This window comes from Thunnus thynnus, chromosome 11, assembly GCF_963924715.1.
Source record: "Thunnus thynnus chromosome 11, fThuThy2.1, whole genome shotgun sequence".
In the NCBI taxonomy this organism is placed as follows: Eukaryota; Metazoa; Chordata; class Actinopteri; order Scombriformes; family Scombridae; genus Thunnus; species Thunnus thynnus.
In genome coordinates this window covers 20,257,700-20,276,692 of record NC_089527.1, presented here as the reverse complement: position 1 = coordinate 20,276,692, position 18,993 = coordinate 20,257,700, and the positions used below count along the sequence as shown (strand labels likewise).

The 18,993-nt window shown below is 40.3% G+C and overlaps 2 protein-coding genes across 2 annotated transcripts; both read right to left on the bottom strand.

Moving 5' to 3' along the window:
• Positions 1-6,310: 6,310 nt before the first annotated feature.
• Positions 6,311-9,717, bottom strand: LOC137193267 (leukocyte cell-derived chemotaxin 1-like). Its single transcript, XM_067604595.1, has 7 exons — positions 9,658-9,717; positions 9,367-9,501; positions 8,643-8,783; positions 8,412-8,525; positions 8,155-8,308; positions 7,526-7,713; positions 6,311-6,971 (listed from the first exon to the last, which is right to left on the bottom strand). Exons 1-7 carry the CDS (start codon positions 9,715-9,717, stop codon positions 6,744-6,746), a joined length of 1,020 nt encoding a protein of 339 aa, XP_067460696.1. The 3' UTR covers positions 6,311-6,743.
• A 1,034-nt stretch (positions 9,718-10,751) lies between these two features.
• si:ch211-199f5.1 (protocadherin-8) lies at positions 10,752-14,724 on the bottom strand. Its single transcript, XM_067603673.1, has 3 exons — positions 12,045-14,724; positions 11,749-11,947; positions 10,752-11,445 (listed from the first exon to the last, which is right to left on the bottom strand). Exons 1-3 carry the CDS (start codon positions 14,508-14,510, stop codon positions 11,132-11,134), a joined length of 2,979 nt encoding a protein of 992 aa, XP_067459774.1. The 5' UTR covers positions 14,511-14,724; the 3' UTR covers positions 10,752-11,131.
• Positions 14,725-18,993: the final 4,269 nt, after the last annotated feature.

Genomic DNA, 18,993 nt, shown 5'->3' with positions numbered 1-18,993 from the left:
CAAAACTCGTGTGAAACTGTGAAAATACATTGTGAGTGCTCTATATTTCTTTACTAAATGTAGCTATCAAAGCATTTAACCAAAGTTGCTCTCTCTGTAGCTCCTAATTATGTAAAATACCTTGTGAATAACATGCTGCGCTGTCTTTTGTACTGCTGTCGTCAGTTGAACATCTGCTTTGGCATGAGCAACCTGGAGTCAGACTGTTCAGACTATTTGCCCCTGGGGCCTGACTCACTCTCAACCATTACATCAGATTTTACCTACTACCTATCCTGTATCATGCATCACAGTTCTCAAATCACTGTTTTGGGCACAATGTTAACCTGGCACCCATCAACAGAAATCTTGTCACAGCTTACTGACTGCAAATATATCATTTTGATTCTTTTTCTGGATTCTGGAAAGACACTGTGCCACAGGAAATCAAGCAAATGGGAATTCAAAATGATTATGGTGGTTTTATGGGGTACAGTGTATTATTAGCACATAAATGTGTGTTTTCATCTCTGTTAAGTTTCCAACACAGAGCAGCTGAAGAGTTTACGGCATTCCTTTCATTCTTGAACCTTGAGAAACATATCAAATTGGTGCCACAAGTAGATTCTGTCTCCGCTGCTGAATGACTGATTGATGGTGGCCTATTTTTAATGCATTGTTAAATGTGTAATGCATGGAGACACTTTATAAAAGACCTGAGAGTGGGGAAGAAGGAAAACGAAGATGACAGAATGAGGTCAGGAGGAGAGAGGGATGGGAGGGGGAGAGAGATGAGCACCTGATAGGTCTTCCTGTCACAGGACAAGGCAAGCACAAATAGAGCGCTGTTCTTCCAACTAATGCTGTCTCAGTCGGCAAAACTGTTTTGATGCTGTGCGCTGGGATGCCTATTAAAAGTTTATCTTGTGTCAGTAAAGAGCTCAACTCTCAACTGTTTGTAAAGATTGTTTGTTTAATAAATAGCTGCGTGTGATGTTTGTGATGCTTATATAAAAGAAAAGTGTAATAAGGACACAAATTTATGATATTTTCTACAACTAATTCAACCTTCCACTAAAGTACTGAAATTAAACTTTCATCTTATAGTAATTTCTGTTATTCAAGCATGTATGGTATAAATTCTTATGCATGGAAAATGATATATTTAGAACTTAGTTAATTGCCCCACACTTTTGACTTTTCTTCATTTTTAAATAAAGGTATCAGCTAGCTTTTCATTTGAAAAGACACCACGTGAATAAAAATAGCAAACTTGCTTTATATCATGACTTTTTTCATATCAGTGCCATTATACAAAGTGTTTGGTGCTCTAATAGCTCTTGGCACATCCAATAGAGAACACAAATAAATGCTGGTTTCATATCACATCACTTTATGTGCCTGATTGCTTTCCTCAACATATAAATACCAAATTGACCAAATTACATTTAGAATCAGCTTTAGGTATGTTATTACGACAGACTAAGAAGGAAGAGTCAATTTAATCCTTTCACTAATTATTGTAGTTGTCCAAATTGTAAGTCTAGTCATAACTCATGTACTGCTGAAATGTCATCTTGTTTGTAAGTTGTCCTGTAAAGGCAAATTTGAGAATCTGACTCAAAATGTGTTTGTTTGTGATTAGAGATGCCAGAAATATGTTTCAAGAGAACAGAGAACGTAACATGTGTGCTTTCCAGCCCACACAGTCATATTTCCTGCTGTGCCACATACTCCTGCACCTCTCTCTGTTCTGACATAAGAGAGATGGTGTCTCTGTGTCTCTGAGGCTTTGACTGTATTCAACAATGTTGGACAGTATATGGCAGTTCAATATGCTCATTTACACTGAAGCCAATTTGTGCTTTTTTTGGTCTAGCTAAACATGGTCCATGTTTTGTGTGTTTATGTGTATTTGTACATTTTAGAATCACTCTTGGTTACATCTCAACCTCTTATTTTGTGTTTTTTTTTAGACTTTCTTTTTATAGTTTTATAAATCAAATAGCATTTTCATGGCACATGGCTTATTTTCATTGATACAGTTATGTTAATCCAAAATTTACATACAACAGCAACACACTTTGTCAGACACTAGTGTCAAATACTAATTTGTGTCAAAATGCTGTCAAATACTTCAGTCTCCTTTGTTAATGCAAATGCCAGCAAATAATCAACAAATGGTGCAGTGCTATCATGTCCCCAGCAGTAAAAGCTCACAACTGCCAGATGATATTGACACAATCGTGCTCTGGTATCCGGAGAGGGTGACGTCAGTGTCAACAGCAGTCAGAGAGCGGGTGTCTGAGACCTTCTTTAGTAATCTCTGTACACACACGGCTCAGATAGGGCTCCCCACGGTGCTGCCCAGACTCCCCAGACTGTGGATTTAATTAAACAGTGTGAAATTAATTAATCAGTGGGGTGGCAGGTAAAAGGACTTCTCACTGGAACTGCTCACGCAACCAAGACAAGCATTTCATATGCGCTGACAGTTATTAATTTGCTGTATGTTTTATTATAGTGTTTCTATATAGAGATGCTGAAATTCTGGGAGATTAAAAAGCTTGGCATGGGAAAAAAGTCATGCAAATTATCAAAATAACAGCTCCCGAAAATCAAAGTGTAAACCTATGTTTGATCTGTTCTATCAATTAATTAAAAATTTCAGTTCTGTATAATAATGTGGTGCAAATTAGATGGAAATGAGATAAAATATTCATTTAGTTATCTGGGGAATCTGCCTGGAGGGCTTTTTAGTCTTCAGTCTGGCTCAAAATGCTGTCCATATGGCAATTATGTACAGTAGTGTTGCAGGAGGATTGGTCTGATGCCTACTGGCAGAGAGGAGCCTGCCTGTGACAAACTGCTGCTAGGATCTGATGTGAGTTGAGGGAGATAATGAGGCTGTTGTAAGCCTTAAGTATAGAGCCTGCCCCCGGGGTGGCATATCTAAGCGCTCAGGCTCCCTCATTGTTGCACGTGCTGCTGAGGATTAAAAACACATTTACTTTTTTTTTCTTCATAAACTTTGTCAGTACTTCTCGCAACTCTTTGGACAACTTTTGCTTTCATGTGGCAAGCCTCTTGACATTGCTTTGTGGAGGAGCTGTTTTTTATTTTTTTATTTTTATTTTTTTTTTTACAGTTTGTAGATGTGTAGTCTGGATTTGATTCTGCTTTGAGCTATCTATAGCTCTTTTTAAGCACCCCACCAGAGGATGTGTGTGTTCTGGGGTACATCCTATAGTGACTGAAGTTTTAACAAATGCCATATTTTGATGGAGAACCTTTTATTGAGCCCATTGGCATGGCTTTTCAAATTAAATTTCACTGACAGTGTAAAAAAATTACAGCGGGATTATGATTTATGTTTGTGATTAAGCAGCATCCTTGCGGAGAAACAATGCCTGCTGTGTTATAAAGATAACTGCCCTCCTCTTGTGAGGCAATCTTGACATCTTGACTCTTGACGTTGGATGCCTTCACCACACTGTCTCAAGTGTGGTCTGTTTCCACGAAAACAATGGTGTAAATTCCAGTACTGTGTCCAATTTAGACCTACAGCACACTACAGGTTTTCTATTTGAGTGAAAACAAGGAGACCATGCAACCAAGTGCAATACACAGAAAAAAAATCCCTGCAGTGTGTGCAGAGTAATTGAGTCACCCAGGAGAATTGCTATAATGTTTCATTACATAGAAAGTGTAATTCACTGAATGCTGTCTATAGACAATATTTACAGTTTTAGTTTAGTGAAATAATCAAGACTAATTTATATAATACTAGCAGGCATTTAATTAATAGCCATTTGAGGCTTGCATACTTAATAAGAGGATGTTTGTGTGTGAGAGAGGGAGAAGTGGACACTCCAGCCAATGGCAAGGAAACTTCAGAGAGACCTGCAAATTGCAGGCAGAGTCAGACTGGTGGGCAGAGCTGCAAGTGGTCACTCAACCATGGGATTAAAAAGCATTTAAGCCGTGTACCAAGCCCCCCTTCGTCCAGCCATGTTATTTCTGACCATTCAGGAGAAAAGAAAAGACAAATGTTAGATGCCAAGGTTGTTATTGCCGGTGCAAAACTGTGGGTTACAGGTTTTTTTTTTTGTTTTTTTTTCACAACGCCAGCATCTATAAACGTATTGCAGTGCTTTCTTGCAGAAAAACATAATGAGCTAGCCTAAAAGGGTTTCTGTGTTCTGGTTAAGGTGCAAAATGGACTGTCACTACTGTTTATTTCATTCATGTCTGGATGTAATGGAAAACATGCAATCAAATGTAGGACACGTTTACTAGAGTGGTTCACTTCACACGTCTATTCACACTTCTAATGCCTCCTGGGCAACAACAGGCAAATTTATGGCAGGCTATTGACGTAGCCTATTTATAGGGAGCTCTAGTGAGTGCGCGGGCTTGATTAGCACAAATCCATGCCACAAAATAAATCACCAACTAATGTATCCCAAATGTACTGTGTTGAGTGTGAGTGCCAAGAGGATGTTAGTGAAAAAGCTTTTGATTCGGTGGTCACCAGAGCACCCTGCCTGCCTGTGCTTGTTTTGATGGGCAATGATGAAAGCACAGGTGGATGCGAGAAAGCTCCCCTCCCCTGGCTGCTGCGGACTCCTTGTCTGCGGTTTCCTATTAGCACAGGAGTGGAGGTTTGCAGTCTGGCTGCTGGGCACAGTGGGTCAGTGCTCACAAAGCTCTGTTTGTTCCCTGGCCTGCAGGGCTCCCAGGGTAAGCCTGGCTCCAGAGGGGAGACAAACAAAAAGGCACCACTGTCTCACACACTGAAGCCGCTCTCCAACACATTCGTCTTTTCTACTCAACGGGGTACATTTCTCTTCTTAGGAGAGCAATGGCAAAAGGAAACAAGTTTTTTAGAAACAGAGCCTCGGGATAACAAAACTGCTGTTGTTCTGAGCTATGTGTTTTTTCTCTGTTTAAATGCCATTTTGAGTTGTTGCTTGTGGTGATGTGTTTTTTTCCCTTTTGCTTTGTGTATTTCATCTCCTTTTGTTGAGCTTAGACTCAGAGCTCTTTGTCTTGTGCTGCTGTATCAACATATTCTGAGAGAAACCCAAGGAAACCGCCGACAGCAACAGGCACATAACACGTCATATTTAAATTTCAGCTGCTGTTACTGACTTTAGTGATTATATATAGCCCTGCCAAACCGAAGCTGGCTCAACTAAGGTACAAAATGTCTGTCAATTAATTAATAATTTCACAGTATCTCTTATGTTCATATAGAGTGTCTGTCTGTGATTTCTAAAGAAGAAATAATGTGCAGAATACTGTCACAGCTGCTGTCAGGTCAGACATTCACTGTTGTGCTGCAATCTGCAGTCCAAGTATAACTCCATTATTGAAGGGACTTTAAAATGGGAGCTGTGTGACACACAGCAGGATGATTTAGTTTAATGACCATGGCAGTGACAGCGCTGTGATGGAAATTGGACTCCCCCTGCAAATTTACATCACTTGAGGGTACTTTGGGCTCTTTTAGTGGCTGCACTCCAGAGCATGAGCCATCAGGAGGTCCTGGATATGTCATGCTTGTCACCTTCCTTTAAGTGCATCTGCAGACGTGGGAGAGGGATTAATATTATATAGCCTACGGAAGCACAGAGGCCGTCTTATCAGCACTGCAGATGTGATAAGCATCTCTACCCCCATGAAAACCAGGAAAGATCTCCAAGCAAAGAGACAAGCATCTCTTTGTGTTGTTTCCTCACACTGCTTCAATGCAGCTTTGGTGGCAGATATGGTGCAATTTCACATCTGTTGTAATTTGATATGCCTGGATCACCCTCTGTGAAATCGTCTTGATCGCAACATGGCTCCTCTCAATTATTTAGAAAGTTGGCATATGGCTTTAGAGATAGTAATCTGATTTCTTTTGATTTTGAGGTATTCAGAATAGCCTTGGTAACAGCGGTGAAAAAAAAAGAGAAATCCTGTCTCTGTGATCATGTTATTTGGTAGCTTAGCATTCACACTTTTCATAGGAAAAAAATTTATTTATTTAATAAAAATGTCATGTTTATAGAAATGTTTTCCATCATTGCCATGACACTCATCTCGCATTAGTTCACGTCGATGCAGATGTCAGTGTGCACAAATTGCATTGCCCTCAAACCGATTCTGAGCTGTGAATGGAAGTTGTGGCAACCATTGCTGTCACTTCAGCTTTATCAGAAAAGCACCCAGTGGAACCATGAAAACAACATGTGACACCAAAAAACATCTACATCAAAGCCAGCATATACTGTAATTAGAATTTATTGAAGCCTATTCAGTCAGAAAAAGGTACATGATCTGCTGAGCCTTTGGATTCAGTCCCATACCTTCCATTAAGCACAGTACAGTGCATTAAGCCTTGGTATTACACGATGCAAAAATGAATGTGCTCATTTGTGTAACCCATTTATGAGTGTGTAGCTGCAAACAGGAAAATGGCATTTACGTTTTCTAGTTTTACTGTATGTAAGGAAGTAGTATATGCCTGCAAACAGAAAACACCAATTTACCTCTTACCTATGAAAATGATTAAATCATATATAGGTTTTCTTAGTAAAGCATACATCATTATCTGCATATCATGCTAAAAAGTGTAATTTTATGGTAGTATTTACAGTCAAACTCAGAAAACAAATATCTGCAATCATATCTGCACAGAAGCTGAAAGTTTAGAGACCTTTGGGGTCTTTTTTGGGGAGACAAAAAAAGTTATCTGACAAATGTAGCGTGCATTTCTACACAACACCTAAAATGCGTGCCACCCACCAGCGACAAGGCATAATGACTCGGCAAGCTACCTGGCACCCTCTGTAGTTGTAAGGCCAGGGCCAGTAGCCACGCAGAGGCTCGCATATCCTCTGACAGTGAGTGTAGCTGCGTTGGCATTCTGAGCAGCAGATCCCCTGGTGGTCTAGCATGGTGTCAAAGGTCATGGCACCTTCCTCTCCGGACCCTCTGCTGCGCTGCAGTTTTGAAGCAATGTTAATTTTGAAGAGCAGCCTTTTCTTAAAAAAAAAAACCCATTATACTCATTTGCAATTCAAATATTTTCAAAACTTAAACCTCTCATACTTTCAAACATGTGACTCCAGTTCTCTTAGGCGGTATGAATTTTTATAACCAATGGGAATTTTCACTTCAGTTCATAAGTTCATCAACTTGGAAATGGCAGCTGTTACCCAAGTGACCTGTAATTAGCTACTAATGTGACGCCTACTCAACAGCAACAGCAGCACATACCCACAGCTGACAGAGACACTAAATCCAGGTTAACACATTTCCACATCACGCACTTCTATTTCTGTGAATATACATTTTTAACAAGCCTGGCATCTTAAGGATGGTGCTCTGAAGTCATCTGTAAAAGTGTTGACAAAACAGAGAAGTTTCAATTCATAATGTTACTTTAAGGGTTGCTTCAGGGCTCAGTAGATGTCTCTTGATAGTTGATAAAAAATTCACCAGCTCTGAAGCCTTGTTTATCATAAGCAATATTGTTGAAAAAGTCAGTACTCACATGATAAGGATTTTCAGGATTGTATGCTGACCCTGCAGAAGACTGCGACCCCTCCTCCTCTTCCTCAACTCTGGAGGTGTCATTCTCTGCGTGACTCACTGGGTTCCTCTCCTCAGCAGCTGCGTCAAACTCCTCCATGTTAAACTGCCGTTTGGCGCGCTGTGTGTCTCTCTTTCTCCTCTCCCCATCTGTTACAGCAGCCACAAGAGGCAAGAGTATTGGGTCAACATCCACAAGACGCCATACATGTCCTCAGAGCTCAATCCTACATAGCTGCAGCTGTCTCAGATGTCCTGAATAATTAAATTAGCAGCAGTGATATCAAGCAGTCCTGCATATTTCAAGATCATTCTTTTTTAATACAAGACCGGAGCCATTTTTGGTGTACGACTCTAAATGTAGTGTATGTTCAAGATGTTCATGTGTTTCACTAACTTCTCAGACAAGACTGCTGATTGTACAAGTGTGTCAGCAGATAAGCAGGGCAATAACAACCAGGATCTGAATAAACTATGAAGAAATGTACAGTACTTCAAATGAAATAGACCATGCTCTATGATATCAGGCCAGTTTTCCTAGGCTCTGTGGGATGGTATAAATCAATATGTAATAAAAGATATAAAGGCAACCTTTAGGAAAGACAGGTTGGAGCCAGTAAATGGGAAGCTCCCCGCAAAGATTCAGAATTTTCTTGCTCAGGAAACTAGTGTCCTTCAGTGGCCGCTCAGCAGCAGCCCAGGTGAGGAATTCCTCATCAAACCTCACTGGCATGATTTCATCTGTCTGGCAGGAAAAGAAGAATATTTTCCTTGAATTACTCAGGTGGTGAGAGAAATTGCAGTGCTAAAAGAAAGCAGAGGATAAAAATCAAGTAGTGTGCATATACCAGGTCAAACATCAGCGACTCTTTGTTCAGAACTCCCATGTGTGGAAGGTTGGCTTTGATTTGGGATTTTATATAGCACTTGTCTCCTCCGAAGAAGCGGATTCCAGTTATTCCCTGCACCAAATCACAGAGATGCCATGTTTACACTCACAGCTTTGCTACTTTGCTAAGCACACAGACAATCTCTGCTGAACTACCTCAGGAAGAAAGAACAAGGACAAATTCACTCACAATTTGAAAGTCATGAATCTCCACAGCTTCCTCAGCTCCACTCCCAGTTGTAAATCTCTCCAGGTTGTTGTCAGAATCAATTTCCATGGAGCCTTCCCTCGCCTCCCCATTGATGTTCATACTGTAACGAACATTATAAACCTGGCAGCATTCAAAGTGGAACATTAAATGACTGATTAGTCAAGTTATGTAAATCGCACTGTAGCAAACACAGTAGAAGAGAGATGCAGAAAAACAAGCTGCGTATTGCTTATGCCATTCCCCTGCACAGTAATTGTTGTTGTTGCTTCTCTCTTAAAGAAATCCTGTGTAGTTTTAGCACGCTGAGAATTGAGCAAAGCACCACAGGAGATGCTGCTGCAGACCTTGATGGGGATGCTTGCCCTACAGGTGAGCTCATTAGGACACAGATAAACACAATATTTCTTATAAGATGGGGTAGAGTTACGGGAATATGTTATGTAGTTTGAAATATGTATTGTAGACAGAATTAAATATGCAATTTCACACTCTGAATTGTGTTAGGGCATCTTAATCATTAACATAAATATCTGTTGTGACAGTTTCAAGAAAATACATCTATGCCTGTAATAAAATTTTCATTATGAGAGGATTCTGTAGTCTATTTTGGGTCCGTTTGACATCAAAAGCATACTGCCTGCAAATCTGTTACTGAAGTAGCACTGTAATACCTCTAACAGCATAATCCTTGGTTGACACTTACATTTTTATCACTGACTTTCCACAGGTAGACAGCAGCCATGGAGGTGCACAACATGAACACGGCACCAACAATAAGAGCCACAGCTCCAAATCTCAGGAGGCGACTGACCGTAGTAGAGGTCGGTGTGTTTTGTACCTTCCCAAAGTTCAGAAGAAGCAAAATAAGAAATGGCACACACTGATCAATGAGCAGGACAAATTCCTCAAGATTTCATGGAGTCTACTCACTAATTCACACGTCATGGATGTCAATTATATTTCGAAATCAAAAAACATATTAAGCCTGTCTTACCGAAGTCGTGCAGTGTTCAAAACAACCAGATCCATGTGTGGTATTTTGGACTTTTTCCATCGTCTCCCTGATGATGTCCTCTATAATTCCTCCTCTAATACTGTAATACTTCTCTTTGGAGAATCAGGTTATCCCAGGGGAAGGCTATTTCACGCTTGAGTGTGAATGACGTACAGATGATGTAAATTCTTTGAGCTAAATTTTTCATCTGAATGTTACCTGGAGGTCCAGGTTGCATAAAGCAAGGTGGCCATCCTGTGGCACCAAACTAAAACAATACTTTTGAAGCAGTTCTGAGTTAATCAGAGATTGGCTGGTGTCATATGTGACAAGCAGTGATAAAAGTTACTGTCTGACCTTTCAGTTAGGAGGAAAATATGTAAGTTATATATATGTTATGTATAAGGCAGCTATGATTTTAAAGAATATTTTTATGTTCAGAAAGTTTGATGCCAATGATGATGACTTATATAAATCTCTATGAGTATTGTGGACTTCTTCCAGGTCTTTTCTAGTTACAGGAGTCAGTGTGAAGGAACAGACTACCTGTAGTCAAACCTGTAAGTAGAAGCGAGTCTTCTGATGTTTTTATACTCTTACGATATGCAGCAACACAGCACTGACTTGTTATACCATACAAAATCACAGAGAGATTCAAATGTGCAGTGCTGCTGTTGCTTGGTAACAGATTGAACCACATTTTTTGGGTAATTGCTGAGCTGGGAGGCAATCAGAAAGGTGACGGGATTTTTTGACCTTCGAAAAATATGTAATTGTAAGAGCATTTGATCAACAATGCAGTATTTGCATGCAAATTGAAGGCAGCACATTACATTGTGTACCATGAAAAGAGTATGACATTGGCTTATGCTTGTTATCATTTTGGCTGTGATCGTCCAAGAACCACATTTTAGTTATTGCGGCTTATAAGTCTTGAAGGCAAATTAAATGTATTCAGTGAACTCATTTGGCTCGTTTGAGGTTATTTTTTGAGCTTTATAAATATTTCCTCAGGACAATAGGTTGCACTCTGCCTATGAGATTACATACCTGTAAGCCAAGATAACTAAATTTGTTTTTGAACAGCAAAACAATTTTCTTTTAACTGTTTTATTTGTGCAACAATGTGACAAAATCTACCACAGACATGGTCATTTTTCATATTGATTGTTTTCCACAGCAGAAAGGCCCCTTTCAGCCTAAATGTCCATAGGTCATGCCCCTTAAATAGTAACACATGCTCTTGAAAATCCATAATAAAATTCTTCTTTACATTGATTCATTATGAAAAATATATTATTAATGTACAAAATCTTGCATATTATACATGGTACAATGAACAGTCTTATATGAGTCAAAAGACAAATGACATACTACAAAACACTGCAACAATCCAACATAGAGTCAATCAAGATAAAAGTACTGTACAGTATAAAGACAAAGCCCCTTTTGATGATCTTTGATTTAAGCTCTCTTATGAGTTTGTATACTCTGGAATGGATATCTCATCCGTTTCCTGTATTCTGGCCGGTGTCGGTGGACCCACAAGAATATAATCAAATTCCTGGTGTTGAACTTTTTCGTACACACTTTGCAGACCGTTGGTTTTAGGTAGGTGAGCTGGATAGTAGTTTTCCCTTCTGGTGTCACGGGGAAGTGAAGCTGTCTTGGAGAATGTCGACAGATGCGGTCCACAGGCCAGGCTCATGTTGGGCCTTGTAGCTGAGGGGCTCCAGCATCGGTCTGAGTGTCCCAGCACTTTGCACTCGCTTGTACATGCCCAGAGACCTGTGGAAACAGCAGTGCTGTCAGAATGTAATACATTTGCTGGCTCACCTGGATGATGGCGTTTGATGTTAAAAGACCCCAGTGAGCCCAAGTTAGATCCATCATAATGTGTCCAGTGTGTCAGAAAATATATTGTTGTAACTGGGTATAATCTTTTTGGTATATGTGGTTTAGATTAAGATATAAATCATACTTTAGGAAACGCATTATTGTATGGAGTTCAACTTGAAATTTAATCCTGCGCCCACTTATCTGACTTTTTTTTTCTCAATCTCTATTTTATTATGTTTTTGTGACACTCACTGTTTGTTGGTGGCGAGTCTTTTTTGTGCACATCCCCACTTATGTCAGAATCACTGTCATTGAAGTCACTGTCACCTTTCCCACTGTCTTTGCCACTGATATGAGGATCTCTTGCTGAGATTGTTGTGAAGGAGTTACCCTTCCATATTGTTATCGGCCGGACAGTTTCTTTCCCATATCCTGGTAAAGTAGAATAGCCCTGCGAAGACAGAAACACATTGACACAAATTTTGAGTCACAACAAAATCAGTATGTGACAAACTTTAATTATCTTATCTTAAAATAGAATTACTTACCTTTAATTTACCCTCCATCACTCTGCTGTTTGACTCAAAGATGCCTGCTGTCTGCCTGCCATCCTCACAGGCTGCCTCTGTTGCATTGCTGCTGGCCACTGAAGATTTCTCTGGAAATGGGTGGGCATCAAACACTTTGCCTTTGTGGTTGGCAATCAATGAATCAATATGACCACTTTCCACTTTTTCCACATTTGGTATGTCTTCTTTTTCATCATACCCCCCCTCCTTTGTCTCTTTTTTCTGGCGGCTGCAAATGGTTGTGATGAGAATGATAGCCAGCAGGAGGAGAGAGCAGCTCCCTGCCAGGACAATGATTATGGCTATGGACATATCCCATTCAAAGAGATCCTCGCTGCCATTTTCAGCCAAGGAAGGCATACTGGGTAGAGTTCCTTCTACAAAACTGAAGTGTATAATGGCTGTGGAGGAAAGCGCGGGGGACCCATTGTCACTGACTGATACTATGACTTTGACATTGTCTGCGAGATCATAAGTCAGCTGTCGGCTCACATGCACTTTCCCTGTGTCTTTGTTGATAGAGAAACCCAGGTGTCCCCCTTCTGTAATTTTATAGGACAACTGTGCATTTATGCCTTCATCAGCATCTGTGGCCTTTATCTGGGTTACCACATAACCTGCAGGTGCATCTTTGGGCAGGAAAACCTCAGCAGATCCCTTGTAAAGGGGTGGCTCAATTATAGAAGGTTGGTTGTCATTCTGATCAACTATTTTTAGTCTGATGACAGCAGTGCTCTGCAGCTGTGGTGACCCCCCATCACTTGCTTGTATGTGTACATCTAGCTGTTTCATGACTTCATAGTTAAAACTTCTTAGGGCATATATGGAGCCAGACACTGAGTTAAGCGACACAAATGTGTTCACTGGGGACCCCATGATGACACTGTCCACGAGTCTGTAAGTAATTTTGCCATTGTTGCCCAAATCCGCGTCGCTGGCCTCGACCGTGGTGACATACGCGCCCGGGGGGTTGTTTTCCACCACTGAAACTTCATACACAGCTTTAGTAAAGTGAGGGGCGTTGTCATTCTCGTCGCTGAGTCTAATGGTGTACTGAGTGATCTTTCTCAGCGGAGGTGACCCAAAATCCTCAGCCATGACCGTCAAGTTATACTCACTAATCCTCTCCCTGTCTAAGGTTGCAGCTGTAACTATCATGTAGCTGTCCTCGTAAGCCTGTCGGAGCTTGAAATGGTCGTGGCCGTATAATGTGCAGTGAACTTGGCTGTTAACACCCGAGTCTCTGTCCAAGGTGCTGATCAGCGCCACCAGACTGTCCTTGTCTGCCGCCTCACTGATATATGCAATGCCAGTCGAGATGGAGGTCATCGGGGTGATACTGATTTCTGGGGCATTGTCATTAACGTCTGTGACGTGAATTATGATTTTGCACACGGAGGGGGTCGGGTTGGGTCCCAGATCATTCGCCTGCACGTCAAGCTCATAGGTGCTTTTGTCCTCAAAATCCACCGGACTCTTGAGAGTCAGGCGACCTGATTTATTATCCACGTGGAAAAGTTCTCGGATCTCATGAGAAACCTGTTTTCCGAACCCGTAGACGACCTCCCCGTTTAAACCCTCATCAGCATCAACTGCGTTCAAGTCCAGTATAACAGTGCCAACCGGTGCGTCCTCTGGCAAACTGACTGAGAAACTACTCTGGTCAAAAACAGGACTATTATCATTAAAGTCAGTCACTCTTATAGTTATCTTTGTTGACCCTGATCTGTATGGGTTGCCTCCGTCTGTGGCGACCAGCTCCACAGTGTATGATGACTGAGTCTCCCTGTCTAGCCCTTTCATTAGTACCAATTCCGCATATTTAACCCCATCCGCTCGCAGGAGCACATCAATGGTGAAATGACTGTTGACAGAAATTTGATAGCTTTGGATGTAGTTTGACCCGACATCAGCGTCCACAGCGGGGTCTAAAGGAAGACGGGACCCCAGTGCTGCATTCTCTGAGATCTCCACTATAGATTCCTTGTTTGGAAACTCCGGGGAGTTGTCATTGATGTCCTTTATTTCCACCTCAACGTGAATCAATTTGTAGCGATCTTTGGAGAAATTTACCACGTCAAAAGTAATGAGACACTGTGGAGTGTGTCTGCAGATTCTCTCCCTGTCAATCCGTTCCGCGACAGTGAGTTCCCCGTCGCTTTCTCTTACCCTGATGAATGAATCATTGAATTGTTTCATCATCCTGAAATTGGTCTTGGAGGAGTGAGACAGACTCAAGGACATGTCCTTGGCAAGGTTTCCGATGACTGTACCCGGTGCGTCCTCCTCATTGGTCTGGTATCTTATAGTATTTCCCTCGGACTTGGCCAGTGAGGCAGATAAAAAATGATGGATTGAGAATATAAAAATCCACCGGCGCCAATAAGTTATAAATTTGCCTCGTATCATCTTGGTAGTAACCTTTCCCTCAGTAAGCATCCTCATTGCTGCTGAACAGATGATACAGGGCGTGAGAGCTCTCCATACAGCTCCCGCTTTTATGAACTGAACTGTGCTGAAAGTGAAAGTTACTTGCTCCTTGCGCGCAGCCAGTCAGAGATACGCTTGTTGCCTCGCCTTCAACACAGCTCACAATTCTGCAGTGGCGGGGTTTATACAGCTCCTCATGCTAATGAGACCAAGTGTGACCAATCCCTCGCTTTAGAATTAAAATACCCTCTTGTGAAAAAAATAAAATAAAATAAATAAATAAATATAAGCCTGTTTTGAGAGTGCACACTGAAGGAAGTTGCAAAATAGAAAAAGGGCAGACAGATATGCCTTTGCTTGAAGATAGTTCCTGTGCTGTTTATCGTCTTATTACAGCCATTACCGAGTGATGGTTTTATATAGAAAAAAGCCCATTTCTTCTTCTTTTGATGTTTAGTTATTGTCTATTGAGCGCGCTCGTGAGCGTGCGCATGCGTGTACTTTAGTGTGCGCGTGCGGTGCACTTGCAAAATTGTTTTTGATGAGCTGAGCAAGGTTTTGCTCGGGTCGCAGCTCATTTAAGAACAGCTTAATTATCTGCAGACACATTCGCATGAAAGCTTCTGCAGCCGATCCCTTGATAAAGCAAGCTGAATGTTTTCTGGTTACATGTAGTGTATTACAAAGAAAAACCGTATGAACAGTATAACACTATCCCAATTTTATAGGTAAAAGCAGCAAATAGATAAAGGCTTACATTGAATAGTTTCCCTGATATATTATATATTTCCAGTGTGCTTTATCTTCCCAAATCACAGTCTGGATCTCACATGTCTCTTGGGTTTATGGTAAACACGTTTTTATATGTTTGTTTTGACTGTATAACCCCCATCCTGAAATTTAAAATTACATTACATTCAGCTTATATTCACACACTAATTTAAGGGTGAGCCAATACATCTGCCTGTAAAAATTAACAGGAAGGAACTACACCATATCACCAAAAGGATGTGGATACCCCTCCACCCACAGCACCTTTGTGCAGTTTTGGTTTGAGGCTGTTTTTCGTAAGCTTTTTGGTACCCGTTGAGGAATATATTAATGTTACAGCACACAATTATATTTTAGACAATCAATGGCCAGGTGCACAAAGCGAGGTCCGTAAAGGAATGGTTTTCTACAAGTTCTGCATGGGAGAACTACAATTGCCTGCACAGATCCCTCACCTAAACCCCATCCAGCTCATTTGGGATGAATTTGGACATTGCGAGCTGGGCCTTATCACCCAACATCAGTGGCCGACATCATTAATGCTGAATGGGAGCAAATCTCTGCAGCCAGATTTCAAAATCATATGATAAGCCTTCCCTGAACAGTGAAGGGCGCTACAAAGGCATATTAATACCCATGGTTTTGAATCGAGATGATCAACGGTCGGGTGTAATGTTCAGGTGTCCACATACTTGTGGCTATATTCTGTACATTGGACATAATACCACAAGAACACAATTCATGGTCTCAAAAATCAATCACACTGTTGTGTTGACAAATCTTTGTCACAGTCTCAAAAAAATGTAACACTGCACACTTCACAAAGGTTGTTTTATTGTATTTGTGAAGTGTGTGGTACAGCAGGAAAATGTCAAGCCTTGTTAAATTCATATCCCAAATCTTGTAATCACTAGAATTGGCAGTGTAAACTGAATTTAAATAGCATTGCAAAGAAATGTGTTAATCTTGACTATGAAATAATTTAGTTTTAACCAAATATGTGCGCAAAAAGCCTATTGCCTAGATTTACAATCAAACATCTAGTGGAGCTTATGAGATTTAATAGAGTGAATTTTTTTCCTCCAGTATAATTATGTTTTTTGTACTTCTTTGTTCTGCTCCCGTGGAGACTACATGGTGGAGGATGAGAAACAAAGAGTATAACTGTTCTATCACCGAGCATCTGGATACAGGTTGCTTATTTGGAGCCTTTGCTCACACTGTATCTCTGACTATTTATTTCTAAGTTCTCCATCCACTGTATCTCAATGGGACGTGAAGGTGAGTTGTTGAAGATGACATCTCTTGTGTGTTTCATTAGAATAATAATAGATTAAAACACCTCAATTAGCCACACCGCTGCACTGGGTGACATGTTCCTCTGCCTCTTGACTTTGTACTGAAGTTCTTTGAGAAATTTACAGTGTAGTACAAAGTCAAGAGGTTGTGATATGCAGCACAACAAGCCAGCGAAGCTCTGTAAACAGAACAGCAATCCTGCACATGCACACTAGCGTCTGTCTTACATGGAACTACTCCCCAGAGATTGAAAACGTGATCACTATTATTAGTCTTTGGAGCCATTTCTAAACAAACTACTATGACTGTAAACTTTGTGGTGAAGGCACATGTCACGCAGTGTAGTAATGTGGCTCACTGATGTGTGTTTAATAGTTTTTGCATAACAGTGGAGGTCTATGGCACAGAGGAATAAAACATATCAGGCTTTGGATGCACACAAAATATTTGTGAGTAGGATCAGTTCATTGTTGGTTTGGCTCTTTATATGAGATTTATTGACAATAAGAAAAATATAGAAAATGGCCAGCCAAATCCTTTAACAGTGGATCAAATGATAAATGTGTAATGTGAAAGGAATTGCTTGTAGTGACGAATTAACACCCAGCTTTGCAGTTACCCTCAGCTCTACGGAGCGTTTTAGTGTCTTTCAGCTCATTGTTTTAATTTTATGGCAACAGTTGTTTTGGTTTACTCTCAAAGCTAACATCAGCTTTATTTCCAGACGCAGCAGGCAGCTGTTTTCAGCAATAAAGTTCTGATAAGCGAAAGGAAGACAGTCATGCATTGCTCTAGTAATATTCCATAAAGTCTTGTCATTCCCAAACAAATTTGTACAAGTGAGTGTGTCATAGTTTCTGGTAGCAAAACAACACTATAATGTACTTTTAATGCAGCAAAAGAAAGAGTGGAGACCACTACAGATGATTCATTGATTGTTAAACAGTTGTTTCTTCTTTCAGCTCAATTTAAAGTGACATGTTGTGTAGGCTGATTTTTATTTTAATGAGAACAAAGGTTATCATAGATTCAGTGTGGGCGATTCTCTTGGATTACATGAAATCAGGTCAAAAGACTATGGTGATAGATGGATTATTATACTATAATACAGCATTGGTTTTAACTGGGACACGGAGGAGTTTGTGTGTGAATTTATGATAACTAAATGATTGTTTATGGATGAGAAGGTTATTTAGCAGATGGTTCTTTTCATTGTGGTGAGCTAAATCCATTGTTTGTTGGAGCTTTGTTTATATATTACATTTAATTGTATTGTATTGTCAAAATGAATATTGAATCTTTTCTGCTCATTAAGACTTGTCAGAGGTTCAAGATGAGTTTCAGATAAGCAGTACTCTACAGTTAGAGATGATAATAACTCTGAGAGCAGAATTTCATATTAAAAAAACAACAACTCTAATACATGAGCTCAAGGTCACTTCAGCTGGAAGACTCTCTTCTGCATCGCAGGCTCTGAAGTCAAGCTACATTGTATATTAATATTTGATTTTATCTTTGTAGGAATTTATTTAAATGTAAAAGCAACCTACTGTCGTAATCATCAGTCACAAAAAATGTCTGCATGATGCTTATGGAAAGTTATGATAGCATTTTTGTGATTAATGTTATATAATTGCGTCGAGTGTAGCTATTTCAGTGAAAATTACAGGCAAATTATTCAAAGCCTCAAAAAGATTCACCAAGAGAGTGAAGGAAGCAGGCAGCAAACAGAAAATGTATGAGAAAAAAAAAGTGTTGCAGGAAAGATATTTCAAATTTACTGTTGGCCCACAGACACAATTCCATATTTAATGGGATTGTAAATGCATTCAGTTTCAAGGGATGCCTTTGCATTTTAAGTTCTCTAATCACTGTGGTCCATAATATGCCTGAAGAAATGCCATGATAGTCTGCATTTGTGGAAGGCACTTAGCTTCACATTCTTTTACAAAGATTAGAAATCAGAGGCAAATTACACTGTGGTGGAGCTCAGCTCAACTGAATATTGCTCTACTGGGAGAGTGCTTGCCTCGTGTCTTTGAGAAGCCAGACTCCTTTCTCCTTGCATGTCTGTCTCTCTCCTCTCTCCCTGACTCTTTGTGTTTCCTGTCAGTTCTGCCCATGCTCAACCTGACATTAAAATATGACATTTGAGTTGCATTCCAGTAAAAATGGGCTGTCTGACATATCACCAAAGGCTGTTAGCACATACATAGAGTTGTGTGAATTGTGCCATTTCTGTGCCTTTTTGTGACCATGTCTACACTACGCCGTGTAATTTTTTGCCTTGCGTCCACCCTAGTTTTTCGTGGTTGTTTTAATAGAGCTACATCTTCATGTGAAACATCTGAGCAACATAAAATTACTAAATTTCTTCTACACCCTCTTTTCATATGGCAAACAACAAAAATGCACATCACAGGCTTGA